This window comes from Trichomonas vaginalis, chromosome III, assembly GCF_026262505.1.
Source record: "Trichomonas vaginalis G3 chromosome III, whole genome shotgun sequence".
NCBI classification, from domain to species: Eukaryota; Parabasalia; order Trichomonadida; family Trichomonadidae; genus Trichomonas; species Trichomonas vaginalis.
The window spans coordinates 1,736,368-1,756,262 of record NC_067205.1 but is presented as its reverse complement, the minus strand read 5'-3'; the positions used below and the strand labels follow the sequence as shown (position 1 = coordinate 1,756,262).

The following is a 19,895-nucleotide window of genomic DNA, read 5'->3' as shown; positions in this document are numbered from 1 at the left end:
ACCAGGTTAATTAACTTCTCTGAAAAAATGAGACAACATGACATTTTGACAACACAGCAGGGGAAGGCAGTTATGAATTATTTTTGAAGAACTGAAGGTGTCACCAGGTCACCAGGTCACCAGGTTAATTAACTTCTCTGAAAAAATGAGACAACATGACATTTTGACAACACAGCAGGGGAAGGCAGTTATGAATTATTTTTGAAGAACTGAAGGTGTCACCAGGTCACCAGGTCACCAGGTTAATTAACTTCTCTGAAAAAATGAGACAACATGACATTTTGACAACACAGCAGGGGAAGGCAGTTATGAATTATTTTTGAAGAACTGAAGGTGTCACCAGGTCACCAGGTCACCAGGTTAATTAACTTCTCTGAAAAAATGAGACAACATGACATTTTGACAACACAGCAGGGGAAGGCAGTTATGAATTATTTTTGAAGAACTGAAGGTGTCACCAGGTCACCAGGTCACCAGGTTAATTAACTTCTCTGAAAAAATGAGACAACATGACATTTTGACAACACAGCAGGGGAAGGCAGTTATGAATTATTTTTGAAGAACTGAAGGTGTCACCAGGTCACCAGGTCACCAGGTTAATTAACTTCTCTGAAAAAATGAGACAACATGACATTTTGACAACACAGCAGGGGAAGGCAGTTATGAATTATTTTTGAAGAACTGAAGGTGTCACCAGGTCACCAGGTCACCAGGTTAATTAACTTCTCTGAAAAAATGAGACAACATGACATTTTGACAACACAGCAGGGGAAGGCAGTTATGAATTATTTTTGAAGAACTGAAGGTGTCACCAGGTCACCAGGTCACCAGGTTAATTAACTTCTCTGAAAAAATGAGACAACATGACATTTTGACAACACAGCAGGGGAAGGCAGTTATGAATTATTTTTGAAGAACTGAAGGTGTCACCAGGTCACCAGGTCACCAGGTTAATTAACTTCTCTGAAAAAATGAGACAACATGACATTTTGACAACATTTCAGGATTAATGAGGAAGGCAGTTATGAATTATTTTTGAAGAACTGAAGGTGTCACCAGGTCACCAGGTCACCAGGTTAATTAACTTCTCTGAAAAAGTGTGACAACATGACATTTTGACAACATTTCAGGATTAATGAGGAAGGCAGTTATGAATTATTTTTGAAGAACTGAAGGTGTCACCAGGTCACCAGGTCACCAGGTTAATTAACTTCTCTGAAAAAATGAGACAACATGACATTTTGACAACACAGCAGGATTAATGCAAAAATAAATTCAAATCATACTTTATAAAGCTTCATTTACAGGTATTTCATCGTCAGTAAATGAATCCTCATTATCGTTTGGTTCAACCTGTTTATATAATCCTTTCATTTCTTCTTTCAAAACATAATACCATGTCTGTTTACCATCTATTTTTCTTTGTTTCCTTTCACATTTATCCTTAATGCTCATTTGAAAGTTTTTGTCTTTCATGTCTGATGGTTTGCAGAATAGAGCATTTTTACACGTCATACCCGCACACAATTCATCATAATGTGTATTTATCCATACATCTAAAGGATTTGTTGATAATTCAATTAAATCTTGTTTGGCTTCAGTCATCGGTATGATTCGTACATTAAATGATGAAAGGTCGTAATTGATAAAATATGTTAAAAGGTTATCATAAAATTCCTTTGTGCATGAATTCATCAAATTCTTGAAGTAATCAAATTGACCCTTGAATTTACCATTAACCCTTAAAACTACGTATCTTCTGTCTCCAACTTCAATTTTGACAGGGTAGACGTTATTAGTTACGAAAATGAAGTTTGCAACATTCTGAGCAGTTCTTCTGGGTTGATTCTTTTCATTAATTCTAATCTCATTATCCGTAATAATTGATTTCAAAGCGTTGAAGTTTGCGAGTCTGTCTTCACCTACATTCTTGAGTTTATTAAGTACAAGAAACATTTTATTCTCAACTACTGAATTGAAATTACCCGTTAGCTCACTTATTTCAGTAATGTTTTTACATGAATAACCAGCGAGAAGTTCAGAAATAATGTCTGTGAATCTGTTTTTACCTGTTCCCTGAAGTCCTTTCAAAATAATTGCTGTTTCATTCTTAACTCCAGGATGTTGAATCATTGATGCAATCCAGCTGAGTAGGTATTTATACACTTCATCGTTATTATCACAAATGGCTTCTTTAATGAAATCCATAAACATCTCAATTTTTGAGTAATCAGGCTTTTCGAGAATGTTGTATTTATAACCCTGAAACGTTGAGAAAACATCTGGAGAATCAGATTTAAAGCAAACACCCTTAACAGTTAATGAGGATAATTGATTTAGTACTACATCCCATGCTGTTATTGTTTTACTTTCTTCTTTAAATAATTTAATCATTTTGAGTGACTCTTTCATGTTTGATTGAAGAACGAATGATATTTGATTCATTTTGTCGTGTATGTTGTAATCTTTCTGAATGAAGTATTTGTTTCCATAATCTACAAAACGGATTACACGTGATAAATTCTCAATTACTTCAGAACTGTTTTTATACTGATGATTTTCAGCCCTGCGTCTAATATCTGTTATCAAAAACGAGTCATCAAGTTCGATATCAAATGTTATTTTTGGCTTACGTAATAAAGGTAAAACGTATTCATCATAATATTCCTTTTGATATAGTTGTAGAATCTTCACTAAAACAAATGGAGAAGTCATTAAATGTGCATATCTACTACGTGCTTTTTCAAAATTACTTTTTGCATTTTCAGTTAAATTGCAGAAGTTATAAACGTTATCGTATGCTTCATTAATTAAATGATTAGGTAACGAATTAATAGCTTGAAACAGTGTGAATAATGTTATTTCTTTTTCTAAATTCATGTTTCCACCGTCATTATGTACTTCAAAATCACAGATGCCATCAACTATGCTCTGGGCAAGTTTATCGTCAATGTTTACATCTTTGTTTTCATTCATTATACTCTTTATTTCTTCATTCTTCTGTTCAACTCTTACCTTAATATTCAAATCATTTAATATATCATTCACTGTTCTGGTTAATGTTGAATCGTAACTTCCACGAATGAATGAGTATGTATTGATTGGTTCTGATGCATTCTTGCGAACTCTTGAATCAGCCATAACCACTAAAGAACGCTTTGAATCATCCATAGAAGTCATGATATCGATATCATAATCATTGCAGGAATAACATTTAATCATTCTGTTCGAAACTGCATAGAAGAAATTAGTGTTGCAATAAATGTGAAGACCTCCTGAAGCGGTTTTAACGATAACATCTTTATCCGAAAGTTTTGATAAAATATCTTTTCTAACTGTTTCTTTAAGTTCATCATTGTATGATTTATTGATATCAACATCTATAATCGTTAAATTTGAAATTTTATTTACTAATAAAGCCATACCAGTTTTCCTTCCTCTTCCTCCATCGTGTTTGAGGTAGTTATGTAAATCAATCTTGTTTTCACCAATTCTTTCGTTGAGGGTTTTAGTTTCTGCCACAACTAATTCCTCAGCTAATGAATCAATAACTTGTTCATCAGAAATGATAAAGTTGCTGTTGTTGTTTGTTGCTGTCATTTATATAGGAATAAAAAAATAAAAATAATTTTAAAACTAACTTTATTTTTGGACTGCATCAAATTTTCTGTGTTGTCAAAATGTCATGTTGTCTCATTTTTTCAGAGAAGTTAATTAACCTGGTGACCTGGTGACCTGGTGACACCTTCAGTTCTTCAAAAATAATTAATTATTGAATAACCTGAAACCATTAACGTAAACATTATTTTTGGGTCATTTACACTCATTACGATGAAGTTTTGACAAAGCATATACGTTCATGTTTGACAAAGCATTTACGTTCATTACGATGAAGAAATCATGAAAATTCATGAGGTTAGAAAAGAGGTTAGAAATGAGGTTAGATCTACCCTTCTACCCTAAAATATATTTTTGTCGGATTTACGTTCATTACGATGAAATCATGACAAAACATATACGTAAACATTTATTTCCTGAACTGTTGTCAAAATGTCATGTTGTCACACTTTTTCAGAGAAGTTAATTAACCTGGTGACCTGGTGACCTGGTGACACCTTCAGTTCTTCAAAATAATTCATAACTGCCTTCCTCATTAATCCTGAAATGTTGTCAAAATGTCATGTTGTCACACTTTTTCAGAGAAGTTAATTAACCTGGTGACCTGGTGACCTGGTGACACCTTCAGTTCTTCAAAAATAATTCATAACTGCCTTCCTCATTAATCCTGAAATGTTGTCAAAATGTCATGTTGTCACACTTTTTCAGAGAAGTTAATTAACCTGGTGACCTGGTGACCTGGTGACACCTTCAGTTCTTCAAAAATAATTCATAACTGCCTTCCTCATTAATCCTGAAATGTTGTCAAAATGTCATGTTGTCACACTTTTTCAGAGAAGTTAATTAACCTGGTGACCTGGTGACCTGGTGACACCTTCAGTTCTTCAAAAATAATTAATTATTGAATAACCTGAAACCATGAGACTTTGTCACCGGACTCTTTGAGTCACTTAACGCAACCATGAGACTTTGTCACCGGACTCTTTGAGTCACTTAACCTAAAACATGAGACTTTGTCTCCGGACTCTTTGAGTCACTTAACGTAAACATTTATTTCTGCAGTTCATTCATTACTTCATTACCTTATTAATTACAGACATAAAATATATTTAGTTCATTCGGTAAGTCTTGACCCAAAGGTCTGAGCTCAAGCACATTCAATGAACGCGGTACCATGCGAATATAGTCACAAATGGTGGCATATAATCTTTACCCAAGCCTGTTGGATTTGTTGTGAAAGTATGGACATGATTTCCTCCTGGTTCAGTTGGTCGAAAAGTCTTTTTTGCTGAATGGTTATAATCTGGAGATAAAACATCATTGCCAGCTTCATATTCTGAGTTGTATAATGGGTGGTCTCTTAATGAGTGGCTATGGTCGCCAGAAAAGTTTGTAGTTCCTGTATGAGTGTGCGGGGGTAAGTTTGCTTCTTTAATTTTCTTCGAACCTCCTGTTTGCTTTGAATATCTAGCACAGTATAAGGAATTTATCTACAATCTGCTTCCACATACCAAAACCTAAAACTTCTGAAGGATTTGTTGAGTTCATTGACGTATAAATAGAACAACAGGATATAATGTTTGAAGATTTCTGTCTTTAATGTTTGAAGCTCTGTTTTGTCTGCTTTCTTATCATATAAATCTTGAGCAGTGAATTTAACTTTATTTTCATCATCCATGACATAAACATTTTTACATTTAATTTTTTTCATCGTTGTTATGTTTTCATTCGATGTTAAACCTTGTGGAAAGTTAGGAGGATTATAATATAATGCATCCCCACCAGTTCCGCCAACCGTTCCTTCAATACTTTCTATAGCAACAGTTGAGAAGAAGTTATGTGTATGGTTCTTATCTGCTTTAAGGTCTAAACATCCTGAAACCCATTCTGTATCAGCTTTAACTTTAAAAGTCTCAAATGTCCATTCATGATACCATTCAACCTTTTCTTTAATTTCATTATCTTTTTCATCAACATAAACCAAATTTGCCTTCTTATTTAACTCACTATCCACATATTCCTTATCCACCTTCTTCATTATGTCATTTAGGAAACCTTCTATGAATTCCTCATTTAAATTAAATCTTCCAATCTTCAAAACTTTAGGAAATGCATTTAATGCGTAATATCTCTGTTCTTCTGGTGGAATTGATGTTATATCATCCGTTATTCCTTTTATTTTTGAATTCATAAATAAATTTCTTTTATATTTGATATCACTGCCACCACCTTTGCAAACGAATTCGAAATGTTCATTTTTCAATACTATCTCCAAATCTCCATATTTCAACCTTTGCGTTTGTTCTGCCGTCTTTGAATTATATGCTATATGGCGTATGTAATGGTCTGAGGGACCTGGGTGTTTTGTGCCTTAAGTTGCTGTGGTTGCTGTTGTTTAATCATTTATTATGATTTAAAAATAAATATTTAATCTGTTATCTCATCAGCTATTTTTTCTATTTGAAATTGCCATAATATTTCATTCATGAATTCTAAATCACAATCAAATAGGTCAGTTATTCTAAATTTAATATTTGATAAATCTTTTGAATGAAGAATAAATGAATTCCCGGATAATTGAAACGGATATGATAAAGAAAATGTGTTTAAGTTGATGGATAAAATGTTTTGTATTGATGGGTAAGAGTTAGGGTCTAATGTTTGATGTGAAAATCTCATTGGGTATTAACTTTATCACATTTGATTAAAATGAAATTGGAACCAGTGTCAGAATACAAAACATCCCCAACATCTTTTTCAAAATTTAATATCCCCAACAATGAACGAAGATGAGGAGTACAAAATTTAATTTTCAGCGGGAATTTAATAAGGTTATTTATTTCATCAAGTTCAAAAAGTTTATCAGGTTTTGATTTAAAATTTTCTTCATACCATACGATAAATGATTCATTTAAATAACTTAAAATCATGTTAATATCCCATTTCGCTATCACATTATTTATATACATAACATACGTTTTTTCAAGGTCATCTTTAATAAATGATATATAATCTGAAGGGTCTAAAAGAATGGGATTAAATTTACCACTCACAGAAACGAGAGTAACATTATAAATTCCGCAAACTGTTAAATTTAATTCACAACTATTATTCGAAATAATATTGATAATTGACATTTTTATTACGAATAAAAATATGGTAAAGCGTTATTTTCCAGTGATAAATAAAACTAGAATAAGATTACCTCAAGAATTCATAAATTCAACGAATAAGAAATTCATTCATGTTATAAAATTTTAGTGTTTTCAGAAAATATGAGTCAGTGTCATATTCATCAACAGGTTATATTTCACTTCATTCAAATTTAGTTCAATCAAACCCATATAATGACCATTTCATAAGATTTTCAGATGGTATTAAAAATGTAATTGATAGATTAAAATATGAACAGATTGACAATATCGAATTTTTGGAATTTTGGTTTAAATATCCCGATGGAAAAAAGATTGAAGTTAAAGATAAAGCTGATACTATAACAAAAACAATTACAATGACCGATCCGATAGTGGGGAACAAAAAGAAATAAAACAAACGATAGAAACTGGTGAAAGGTCAATTATTATTGATTATGATTCAAAGGATTATTATTCGATAATGTTAATGCTTGAATATTAAATAGCCTTAACAAAGAATTTTTCAAGTGATATTTTATATTCATCAACTATTTTATTATAAATATCATTATATGTTAAATGAAGTTCAGTTGTTGTTCCGTTCTTTGATATCTTAATTGTGCTAATATCCTTTATAGGATTTATTTTTGCAACTGTTCCGCAGCATGAAACCTCATCATCTATGAAAAATTGAATCTTAACGTCTGAATCTTGAACATCACAAAGAATGGCGATAATGTGAATTAATGATTCATAAGGTAAAATAATTAAACCGGATTGGTCAATTAAATTTATTATTGAATCATAATTATTAATTATTATATCACGGTAAATTTTCATTAATTCAGAATTAATGTCTATTTTATATGGGTTCTCGATGTTTGATGAAAGAGGTGGGGGTATGTTGGATATGTGGGATTTCAACGGGTTCTTTACCGGGTTCAGATAAAATGATTGGGTCTCCATCTTCTTTATTTTGCTCCTCCTCCTTTTCGGTAAGTCACGAGTTAATTCGGGGCTAACATTAACTTTAACATTTTGAATAATTCGTGATTTATCATCATTTACGTTATAACCAACCGTAATCTCTGCTTTTGCGTTAGTGTTCTTTTGACTAGTGAAACGTCTTCTCATTTATATTCGAATAAAAAAAATATATTTAAACTTTTATTTTGCTGGAACTTTTGAATCTATTATTTCCCTGTATTTGTTCATGAAGTTGATTTTTAGCATTTTCATCGAAATTAATAGACCGAATATATTCATTAATTGCATTCTTATAATCATCTGATTTCTCAAATTTTCTTTTATCTGATTCCTTAACTAAATCATAAGTTAAACCACGTTGCTGATATAATGGTTTCTTAATTAAATCTTTGAATGCTTGAGATAAAGCACCTGATGCAATTCTTGCTACTATAATTGGTTGGAATTGCTTTAAGTTCATCTTTAACATTTGCGAAAACTGGATCGAATAAAGCAACTTTAAAGAATTTCTTAGCTGAAATTTCAGGTCTAATATTTGCATATTGACCATCAAACTGGTTAGAATATCGTGGTAATCCATCCGGTCCCTCTTCAATAGCATTTAATTCTTCATTGAAATAAGAATATGGATTATGACGGTATGAATTAATTGGACCATTTTCACCTTCTCCAATGTATTGTTTAACAGCTTTTCCATTTTCATCAAATTGCATAGGATAACGTTCATTATATACTTTACGTTTAGGATAATCAGACATAGTTAATTTATAACCATTTATGACTTTAATATTACCTTGACCATCAGTAACGAAAACTTCATTTATACCATCAGGTTTTCCACTTGGACCCGTAATGTCTGCTTCGTGTGCTTCCCAATTTGGACCATGACGTTTGGCATATGCTTGAGCTTCTGGTAATGTTAAAACGTTTCTCATTTGTTTAACATCTTTTTGAAGACCAACAACAATATGAACTAATTCTTTCATTCCATCAGGAACTTTCATAGTTCTATTATATGCACCCTTTTTGTTTGTCCCTTTTTTAATGGAACCTGTAGAAGATTTGCTATTTCTGTCATGTTTAATTATAAATAAAAAATAAAAATTAATTATAAAAAGTTAATCAAATTTAACACTCCCTTTATTTAAATCAACTATTATTTTTCCATGTTCACCTAATTGCTGATATTGTGTGTAAAGTTCATTAATGCTCATTGGTAAATTCACTTGATAAAGCATAACGTTCAACTGTTGACGACTAAACCCACTGAAAATGAAAAGTGTTGATAGATTTGATTTAATGTTTGTGCTTAATGCTTTGAAGTATTGAACAGCCATAAAGAATGAACACTGAATGTGTCGACATTGAGTTAATAACTGATTAAAATATGATTTCTCATTTGTTATTAGTTTTGATTTCACTACATCATCTAGAAAAATGAGTGAATGCAAAAATTCTCTATCAAAATTTGAAATAGAAAGTGTTTCAAATAATTCATCCCGTTGTTTATCAATAATTTTATCCTCTAATCCTTGCTTCTTGATTGTATTATATAATTCTTTATACATTAAAAAGTTTTTTAAATAATCTTCTGCTTCTTCTTGTGATAAATAAATAATTGGAATTTTGATTAAATGCTTTAAAGATTCAAATGTATCATCTGAAGGTGAACCTGAACGGTTGATATAAATTAACACATGTGAATAGGGGGAAGTGTTAGCAATAATGATAATTGTTTTAATATCGTTAATGTTTTACCTTTATTTTGTTTACCAATTGCTGCAGTGATTGAATTTAAGTAACATTCAGAATATGGAATTTTCATTAATTTTTCCTTAGATAGAGCATTTCTATTATCACTCAATGCTTCATTAATCATATCATCTACGTATGTATTATATACTCCCGCTAATTCTTCATAAGGGTGGATGAATTTAAATCCATTTAATCAAAAATAAATTTATAATTTTAAACATTTCTATTCATCAATATTTCATCATATGAACTTCTATACTGCGGTGTTACCTGTTGGATGATATTTCAAACCTTTCGTCCGGTGTCCATGTCCAATACGTAGTCCTAGTAAACCAAACCTGAGGAGGATTTGTCACCTTTGAACAGTAAGTGTCATTTACACCCTGAATGATTGGATAAGCTTTCACTTGTACTGTAACTTGTGAGTTGAAAGTTTCTAATCCATCAAAGAATATACCCGCTCCATCACATTGAACTGGAATAGTGCATAAGAATGAAGTTTGGTCTTTCCATGTTCTAGCTAATGGCGTGCCATTATCATCATTCAGTGGTCTAGTTAATGAGTCCTCGTATTCTTCCGTGCATTCATTCACTCCATCTAAATCAGAAGCTTGAAGCATACGTGTAAAGAATATGTCACCCACTGTGGTCATCGCTTGATCGGGGAAGTTTCTGGAATCTATAGTGACCTGAAGACCTCGAAGCATTGGATTTTCTAAAACCGTTCTTTGCATTGCATTCTTCGGAAATGTTAACACAACATCTGTAACATTATGAAGAGCGTATGAGAAATCTGAACTGATACCTTCAGGAGTGATGCAACCTCCATTTAGTGAACGAACGTCAATATGTTGAGCTGGAATCATGAATGGATCTTCCTTACTGAATAAACGTGGTATTGCTTTAACTGATTCTTCAATTAAACCGTATCCTGGTGTAATGCATTTATCCTCTAAAACTTCCATCTTTGTGCATGAAATAATAACGTCATCAACTGTTGCGTCAGCAGATGTAGCGGCTAAGCTTGTAATTAATTTGGCAGGAAGTCCGATTTGTTGGAATTTGCGATCATATTTATAAACATGATTCATAATCTTTTCATAATTTTCATCAGTTATCTTTTCATAAACGTAATTTTGTAAATCAGCAACTCTTAACGGGTCAACCTGACAAAATACTAAAGTATCCCTGAAAACATAATATTTAAGAATGATATCACCAAATGATTTAGGATAATCATCGAACGCCTGAAATGCTAACAAATCATTTACCGGAATAATCATATCAAAAGTGACATCAACTTCTTCATTTGCTTTCTTGAAAACTTCTGAAGGGTCAATATATTTACCACATACTGAGTTATCATATTTTTGAACATTATTATATAACGAATGAACAAACTTTTTAACTTTCCTTTCTGATTTTGGTTTATATGTTGCAAATGCGAAAGATTCACGGGCGCAATCCATCTGAAGATAACCGGCATCACCTCTTTCAGTTTCTACTTCTAATTGTTTAAAGCTTTGATTTGATGATTTGTAACCAACGAATAAACGCATGCATTTAAAAGCGGTATCACATGTGAAAGCTTTATTTGAAACTAGAGTTGCTTTAACTTTGCGTTTAATATATGTGTCACCTAATTGGTTCACATCATGAGCCGGATTTGTAATTCTTAAATGAGTTTGTTTATCATCAAAATATGGAGCATCAGAGTCATAGCATGAACTTTCAAGTTCTCTATAATATCTTCTACCGTCATTCTTTGCGAATATTTCATTTATCTTTTCGAATGAATGAAACACATTTCCATTAATCGGTTTAGTGTTTGGCACCAAATAGTTAGTCGTTATTTATTAATAAATAAAAAATCAAAATTAAAAGATGAAAATGAATTTTTAATTTTAATGAAATAATCAACTATGGCTGCAGGTATATTTAAGAAACTGTGGGATAAAGTAAAAAGAGGAGCGCATAAAGTTTGGGAAACAATGAAGAAAGGAGCAAATTGGATATTTAAGAATAAAGAAGCAATTAGTGACGTTGCTGAATCAATAACACCAAAAGCTGCCCCAATAAGAGAAGTTTTAAATAAAGGAGAAAAAGTTTATCAAAGACTTCAACCGATACTAAGATAAAAATAATATTTATTTATTTTTCCACTATCTTCCTCCTATTTTATTAAGTATTCCTTCAGCAATTCCACCAATTGCGTTACCTGCTTGTGCTCCCATCGCCGGATTACCTGCTTTAGTACCTAATACTCCACCTATGATAGTTCCTGCCGTTTTCGCTACTGGTGCCAAAAAGTTTGCAATGGGTTTAATAATCTTTTTATGAACCCAACCTGCAGCTTTCTTAATTCCATCCCATAATTTTTTAAAGAATCCTGCCGCCATTTCTGATTTAATATTAATTAAAAAATATATTTCATCACTTATATTCTAATTTTTATTTAATGATAAATGAAACCGATTTTAAAAATAAATGAAACAGAGGAGGAAATAAATGAAAATGAAAAAAAAAAAAAAAAAAGGTAGTGGGGCTTCCAGGCACTTCGTGCCCTCTAGCCCCGAAGATGTTTAGTATAAATGAAGTTTTTATTCGGAAAATTGTTAGTCTTCTGGTGTGAATTCGGAGGACTCTTCTTCTTCCTCCATTGCTTCTGGGAAGAAGCCTTCTTCTGGGTCGAAAACATTATATAATGTGTCGCTTTTCACAAATTATATATGTTTTCATGTTTTGTCACTTTTCTGTCACTTTTCGGGTAAAAACATTTTTATTATTATATATAAATGAATTTTACAAAACCTCCGTTACCGTTCTTTGGAAATAAGAGTAAATGTAAAGATATTATATTGAGAGAACTTAAGAAACTACCGAATGGTCTAACATTTGTAGATTTGTTCGGTGGAAGTTTCTATATATCCCATTTGTGCCATACAATATTCCCAGACTCAAAGATTATATGCAATGACTTCGACAACTATATGGACCGTCTCAAACATATTCCAGACACAAACAATATATTGAAAGAGTTAAAAGAAAAGATACCTATAGGTAAGATGGAACGTATACCATTAGATAACAAAAATATTGTGAGAGAGGTTTTGAAAAAAGCAGAATATATAGACTGGGATAGTATATCTGCTAGACTATTATATAGTGGTTCTATAAGAGTTCATGACATTGAAACACTTATGTCAAAAGTTTTATATCTTAACTATACAAATGTTTTCAAAGAGAACATAGAAAAATATATTGAGGGTATAGAGTTTGTGAGATGTCATTGGACAGAGTTGTATGAAAAATATAAAGACAAGGAAAATGTTTTCTTTATAGTGGACCGCCGTTCTTTAACACATGGGATTTTCAATACCAAGTAGACTGGACTTTGAGAGACTCTTTAGAAACTTTAGACGTTATACATAACCATCCATGCTTTTACTTTACATCCGATAAAGTGGTTTGGAAACCGTTATGAGATGGTTAGAGGACATACATGACTATGAGTTTAGATATGACAAGATAGAATATGAGAGAGGTCCTATAAACCGGAGAAAGTGTCATAACAAAGAAATTTTATTAGTAAGTAAATGTGGTTTGAAATAGGACTACTTGTTTTAGGTTTTTTCCATTGTGTCATTTATTTATTTGACGTGGCAGAAAGATATAGAGAATATGAAGATGAACCAATGCCTGCAAATGTTCAGTATATGTACTCGTAAGAGATATTTTTATCTAATATTAAATGGACGCACAGAACTTAGCGAATGCACAGCAACCTGGACAACCAAACCCAGAGAATATTCCAAATGAAGTTAGAATACAAACTGCAATGGCAAACTATGGTCAAGTGCCAACAGATGTACAAATGCAAACTGCCATGTCAAATGACGCTGCGTTAGGTTTGCCACCATGGTATGCAAATATGAGATGGAAAGAGTTTTATACAAACCCTGAAGTGGGATATAAACAACTTTATGCAGATGACGCGAACACAGGAAAAAACCAGAATTTTCGAAAAAGTGACACCAACTATTAAAGTTATTTTATTACTAGATTTATTTACAAATTATAAGATAATATCATTAACCGAATATATTTTTAATATAAATAAAAAAACTTTTTTATACAAAAAATTACAATCAATCGATAAATATTATAAAACATTTATTCCAAAAAGATTAAGTAATAGGTGGGATCCTGCATATAATATAATTTTATGTCATAAAGCTTACAAATTTTAGATGGACCACAGTGAGAATGTGAGTGGTTAATTTAAATGTGGTCTGATAAAGATATCGAAGCTTACTCAACACAGCATGAAGCAGTTTCTAATACACAATCTTACTAGTGGTGTTTCGGTCGCCAGCGCTCTCATAGGGGTGCTGATTTCAAAAACCACTACTTCAAATTATTCAACAATACTCAATGCAGCATGAAGCAGCTACTACTGCTGTATCTTACTGGTAGTGTTCTTCGCTTCTTACTATCAACTCTAAAACTAGTTTGATGTATTATTTATTCAATATTAACCTTAATTATTTACAATTCTCACTTTTTTCATTTTTTAAATGAATCAATCCGTTCCTGCACCCCTTGCTGATACAAAACAATATATTGATTTCATTCATTATCTTCAATATGGAGTTCAAGCAGAGATGCGTGCTAACTGCAATTATCGGAAAGATTCACATTTGAATTCAGATGGAGTAACTCTTATATACGAAAAAAAGAGATCTGACATTGTGTCAGATCTCAGTAAAAGTGACATTTACATGTCAAAAAAATAGAATGAGTTTAAGTAATTAAAATTGAGGGTGAGAGTAGTATTGTATGAAATAATATCTCTCACCCTCCAATTCATCCTATGGCGCCGAAAAAATTTTGGTGAAATGCGACCACATTTCACCAAAATTTCTCGGCGCCATATAGAGAACTAGAGCCTGTGAGGTACTGATACTATCCATGTACCTCGCAGGCTCTAGTTCCAAGCCAAAATGGCTAAAAATTGCCCGCAATTGTTCACATTGCGGCAATTTTTAGCCATTTTGGCTGGGAATTGGAGGGTGAGAGTAGTATTGTATGAAATAATATCTCTCACCCTCCAATTCATCCTATGGCGCCGAAAAAATTTTGGTGAAATGCGACCACATTTCACCAAAATTTCTCGGCGCCATATAGAGAACTAGAGCCTGTGAGGTACTGATACTATCCATGTACCTCGCAGGCTCTAGTTCCAAGCCAAAATGGCTAAAAATTGCCCGCAATTGTTCACATTGCGGGCAATTTTTAGCCATTTTGGCTGGGAATTGGAGGTGAGAGTAGTATTGTATGAAATAATATCTCTCACCCTCCAATTCATCCTATGGCGCCGAAAAAATTTTGGTGAAATGCGACCACATTTCACCAAAATTTCTCGGCGCCATATAGAGAACTAGAGCCTGTGAGGTACTGATACTATCCATGTACCTCGCAGGCTCTAGTTCCAAGCCAAAATGGCTAAAAATTGCCCGCAATTGTTCACATTGCGGGCAATTTTTAGCCATTTTGGCTGGGAATTGGAGGTGAGAGTAGTATTGTATGAAATAATATCTCTCACCCTCCAATTCATCCTATGGCGCCGAAAAAATTTTGGTGAAATGCGACCACATTTCACCAAAATTTCTCGGCGCCATATAGAGAACTAGAGCCTGTGAGGTACTGATACTATCCATGTACCTCGCAGGCTCTAGTTCCAAGCCAAAATGGCTAAAAATTGCCCGCAATTGTTCACATTCCCATCTTTTGTTGGTAAGACGAAGAATATGAAATAAATTATGAAGAAGATAATGATGAATAAAATATCACTTTTTATATTTTTGACACGTAAAGTTGTCACTTTTCTGTCAAACTGTTTTTATCGTTTTCGTATATAACATAACAATTATTAGACATTACTGTAGATGGGGAAGTTGTAGTGCTAACTTTACCTTTGAAATGAAATCTAATCAATACAGATTTGTAAATGGACATCATTTTCATAATCATGTTGGTGAACCACCGTCTTTTAAATATTCACCAAAGAGTATTTTTCTCAGACCTTATCTTCAACAGTATTTTATTAGTGGTGGTAAAGTTGCTGATGCAATTTCTTGTTCATATCAAGCTCTCAATATTCCTTTTATTAATAACTATGTTTTCTTTTCTTATGATGAAAATACTCTTCGGCAACTCAAAAAGGAACTCACAGAAAAGATTTTGCAAATGCCGAAAGGCAGTAATCACTATGGAAACTTTCTTGATGTTGTTAACAAATATAAAAGCGAAAAAATAAACACTCCTTCAGCCAAAGATTTATTATATCATGAAATCGATGATGTAGATAATCCAGTTGATTTTCTCTTTGTATATGGAGATTGTCGTATCAAGGATTTGTTATATGAAGAGCCTAGGATGTACCATATCGACTCTACTTTCAAAATATTATTTGAAAAACTTGTTTTATATATCATTGCTTGTAAGTTTGAAAAGACTCATGTCATTCCACTTTGTTATTTTATTGTAAAACAAGATAATGAAACTTCTATCTCAAAATGTTTGATCAAGTTTTTTGAATGGTTTGAAAGAACTCCATCCAACTTTATGTCAGATTGTGCCCTCCAAATCTTTAATTCAATACATAATACATTTCAAGAATGTAATATCTTTTGGTGTGCCCTCCATGTGATGAGGGCACTTCGTAAGAACTTATACAGAATTCCAGACGAAAATATCAGGGCCGATGTGGATAAATATATGAATATCCTCTGCTACACAATGCCTATGAATATGGAAAATGCTAATCAGTTATATGAAAAAATAATAAAATTGATTTTGCCTTATGATGATTTCAATAACTATTTCCAAAGACAATGGGCTAAACATAAGGAACAATGGATTTCTGCATTCAAGGAAGATTCATTGACTCTTGTTAATAATATATCAGAGTCTTTGTTCAAAAATTTTAAATACTATGAATTTGGAAATGTGAAAAATTTAGCAATTGACAAGTTTGTTTTTCTTTTATTAAATCGAGTCAAAGAAAATTACTTTCTCCGCATTCAACAAGATATTAATTTACATCAAATTGTCCTTCCACCAAGAAATTGTGAAATTCCCGAAATATCAAATTATGATAAACAAATGACAGAAATACAATCAAAAATACAACATCTTTCAAACTTATTGAAAAAAAGAGAGATGTATCTTTTACTAGTCATGTGATTTTATCCCAAGCATATGGGGATTCTAAATTTTTGTCCCTATCGTTATCCCAATTGAATTTTTTTTTGGAATTTAAAAATTTTTTTTCTCCATGTAAACTTAAATTTTAATTTTTACCACTAAAATGCAATATTTCAACAAATTAATGAGTAATAATATTAGAGATCATTGCAATAAAGATTGTTTATATCCCACTTCAGGGTTTGTATAAAACTCTTTCCATCTCATATTTGCATACCATGGTGGCAAACCTAACGCAGCGTCATTTGACATGGCAGTTTGCATTTGTACATCTGTTGGCACTTGACCATAGTTTGCCATTGCAGTTTGTATTCTAACTTCATTTGGAATATTCTCTGGGTTTGGTTGTCCAGGTTGCTGTGCATTCGCTAAGTTCTGTGCGTCCATTTAATATTAGATAAAAATATCTCTTACGAGTACATATACTGAACATTTGCAGGCATTGGTTCATCTTCATATTCTCTTACTTTTCTGCCACGTCAAATAAATAAATGACACAATGGAAAAAACCTAAAACAACAAGTAGTCCATTTCAAACCACATTTACTTACTAATAAAATTTCTTTGTTATGACACTTTCTCCGGTTTATAGGACCTCTCTCATATTCTATCTTGTCATATCTAAACTCATAGTCATGTATGTCCTCTAACCATCTCATAACGGTTTCCAAACCACTTTTATCGGATGTAAAGTAAAAGCATGGAGTTATGTATAAACGTCTAAAGTTTCTAAAGAGTCTCTCAAAGTCCAGTCTACTTGGTATTGAAAATCCCATGTGTTAAGAACGGGGGTCCACTATAAAGAAAACATTTTCCTTGTCTTTATATTTTTCATACAACTCTGTCCAATGACATCTCACAAACTCTATACCCTCAATATATTTTTCTATGTTCTCTTTGAAAACATTTGTATAGTTAAGATATATAAACTTTTGACATAAGTGTTTCAATGTCATGAACTCTTATAGAACCACTATATAATAGTCTAAGCAGATATACTATCCCAGTCTATATATTCTGCTTTTTTCAAACCTCTCTCACAATATTTTTGTTATCTAATGGTATACGTTCCATCTTACCTATTGAATCTTTTCTTTTAACTCTTTCAATATATTGTTGTGTCTGGATATGTTTGAGACGGTCCATATAGTTGTCGAAGTCATTGCATATAATCTTTGAGTCTGGGAATATTGTATGGCACAAATGGGATATATAGAAACTTCCACCGAACAAATCTACAAATGTTAGACCATTCGGTAGTTTCTTAAGTTCTCTCAATATAATATCTTTACATTTACTCTTATTTCCAAAGAACGGTAACGGAGGTTTTGTAAAATTCATTTATATATAATAATAAAAATGTTTTTACCCGAAAAGTGACAGAAAAGTGACAAAACATGAAAACATATATAATTTGTGAAAAGTGAAACATTATATAATGTTTTCGACCCAGAAGAAGGCTTCTTCCCAGAAGCAATGGAGGAAGAAGAAGAGTCCTCCGAATTCACACCAGAAGACTAACAATTTTCCGAATAAAAACTTCATTTATACTAAACATCTTCGGGGCTAGAGGGCACGAAGTGCCTGGAAGCCCCACTACCTTTTTTTTGTATAAATTGGCAGTTAGATTTATAGTATCCTAACTGTTTTTTGTAAAGTTCGTCATATCTTTAATGGTACTATTTCAGCGTGTACAATGAATACAAAAATTCTAAGAGTGCCACATAAAATAGTACTTTAGACTTGAGTTAATGCTACCAAGCAAATGTTAAAAAGATGACTTTAGTGTTTTGATAATCAAAGATTAAAATCATTATTGTCTAAATCAATAATCATAACGACAGAAGTTAATGTTTTTTCATAAGTGCTTTAAATCCACTTTTAAAAGTATACCTCAAAAATCAAAATATCAAAAAAAATCTAGTTTTTATGAATCTAAAGCTTTCTATAGTTCACATGCAAAAACCTTTAGTTTTATACTTTTTTTATGGTTTTCATGAGACAAAAAGTTATGATTTAATAATTATTTTTAATTTTCCGCTGTTATCAACATAGATGACAACTTCATACACTTAGTTATCTAATATCTTGACTATTACACTCCTTAACCCCCAACATTCAAACAAAAACCTTACGGATGCCTAATATGAAATTTTCTTTTTAAAAGACATTTCTATCAATAAATTATTTCTGGTAGTTAGACAAAGACCATTTTCTAAGTTGTTCAGAACTGTTTTCGTGCAAATTATCTATGAATTGGCTTAACAAGTTTAATCTGAAAGTTATTTCCAAAACAGAAATGCATATACAATCAAAAGAATATATATTTATGCCAATAATTGATGCTGATGTGGTTTTGCAATTTTACAGTTATTCACATATCATTATGCATTAAATTTTCATATTTGCTTATTTTTCTATCTTTATTCTTATGTATGATTGAATTTCATAACTATTGGATATGATTTCATCATTCATATTGCATATTTCCATTTTGAAATTTTAGGAATCTTCAATTTTGGATGGATGTTTATAAAGTAGCTGTTGTAAATGGAATTTTAATTAGTAGTGACAACATTTAGTCATAACAAATTTGTATCTTGTCGATTACAAAAAATTAATTTCAAAATAATTTCTACAAGTGAAGCAAAAAGATATTAAATTATCATTAACCAATTCTATTCTAGTATGAAAATTATAGAAAATATTAAGTTTATTTTATTCAGATTGGTCTGACATTCTCTCAAAGAGTTAATGAATGTTGGATTCTATATTCCTCTCTCAAGATCAACGAACTTAAAAAAGAGATTGAAGAACTTGAATTGAATAAAAGGAGACCGAGAAACGTTTTTAGTTAAATATTAATCAAGATATTCGAAAACAAATTTACAAAAGATCATTTGAAACTGATGTTCAGGTATTCCCGTATACAGGAACCGGAAAAATGCATATGTATAAAGCCTACCTAGAAGACTTAGACGCAATAAAGGCGTGAAATGCGCAGAAGTCTGTTGAATAAGAATATTTGGAAGAAAAACAAAGAAATAGAAGAAGACAACGATGATCACCAAGACAGAACTTACTGGAATACAGAATTTCCGGAACATGTTCCTGAATTTACAAGAAATATTA

The 19,895-nt window shown here is 31.9% G+C and overlaps 4 protein-coding genes and 2 pseudogenes across 6 annotated transcripts, besides 7 other annotated features; 2 read left to right on the top strand and 4 right to left on the bottom strand.

The window, feature by feature from the left end:
* Window positions 1-10,282: part of a mobile genetic element that runs on past the window's edge.
* TVAGG3_0622360 (uncharacterized protein) lies at window positions 1,288-3,600 on the bottom strand (the record flags this gene model as incomplete). The annotated part of the gene is made up of 1 exon (XM_051240406.1): window positions 1,288-3,600. The coding sequence occupies one exon, from the start codon at window positions 3,598-3,600 to the stop codon at window positions 1,288-1,290; it is 2,313 nt and encodes a 770-aa protein (XP_051086993.1).
* Window positions 4,776-5,632, bottom strand: TVAGG3_0622350 (annotated as a pseudogene). The gene has a single exon. A coding segment is annotated over exon 1 (857 nt).
* TVAGG3_0622340 lies at window positions 8,377-8,817 on the bottom strand (annotated as a pseudogene). The gene has a single exon. A coding segment is annotated over exon 1 (441 nt).
* Window positions 8,858-9,307, bottom strand: TVAGG3_0622330 (uncharacterized protein; the record flags this gene model as incomplete). Its single annotated transcript, XM_051240405.1, has 1 exon — window positions 8,858-9,307. One exon carries the CDS (start codon window positions 9,305-9,307, stop codon window positions 8,858-8,860), a length of 450 nt encoding a protein of 149 aa, XP_051086992.1.
* A 1,134-nt stretch (window positions 10,283-11,416) lies between the features above and the next one.
* On the top strand, window positions 11,417-11,632 carry TVAGG3_0622310 (uncharacterized protein; the record flags this gene model as incomplete). The annotated part of the gene is made up of 1 exon (XM_051240404.1): window positions 11,417-11,632. One exon carries the CDS (start codon window positions 11,417-11,419, stop codon window positions 11,630-11,632), a length of 216 nt encoding a protein of 71 aa, XP_051086991.1.
* Window positions 11,633-13,245: 1,613 nt separating this feature from the next.
* On the top strand, window positions 13,246-13,539 carry TVAGG3_0622300 (uncharacterized protein; the record flags this gene model as incomplete). The annotated part of the gene is made up of 1 exon (XM_051240403.1): window positions 13,246-13,539. The coding sequence occupies one exon, from the start codon at window positions 13,246-13,248 to the stop codon at window positions 13,537-13,539; it is 294 nt and encodes a 97-aa protein (XP_051086990.1).
* An 840-nt stretch (window positions 13,540-14,379) lies between these two features.
* Window positions 14,380-14,488: a mobile genetic element.
* Window positions 14,489-14,628: 140 nt separating this feature from the next.
* Window positions 14,629-14,737: a mobile genetic element.
* Window positions 14,738-14,877: 140 nt separating this feature from the next.
* Window positions 14,878-14,986: a mobile genetic element.
* Window positions 14,987-15,126: 140 nt separating this feature from the next.
* Window positions 15,127-15,235: a mobile genetic element.
* A 120-nt stretch (window positions 15,236-15,355) lies between these two features.
* Window positions 15,356-15,428: a mobile genetic element.
* Window positions 15,429-15,944: 516 nt separating this feature from the next.
* Window positions 15,945-16,282: a mobile genetic element.
* The last annotated feature ends 3,613 nt before the right edge of the window (window positions 16,283-19,895 follow it).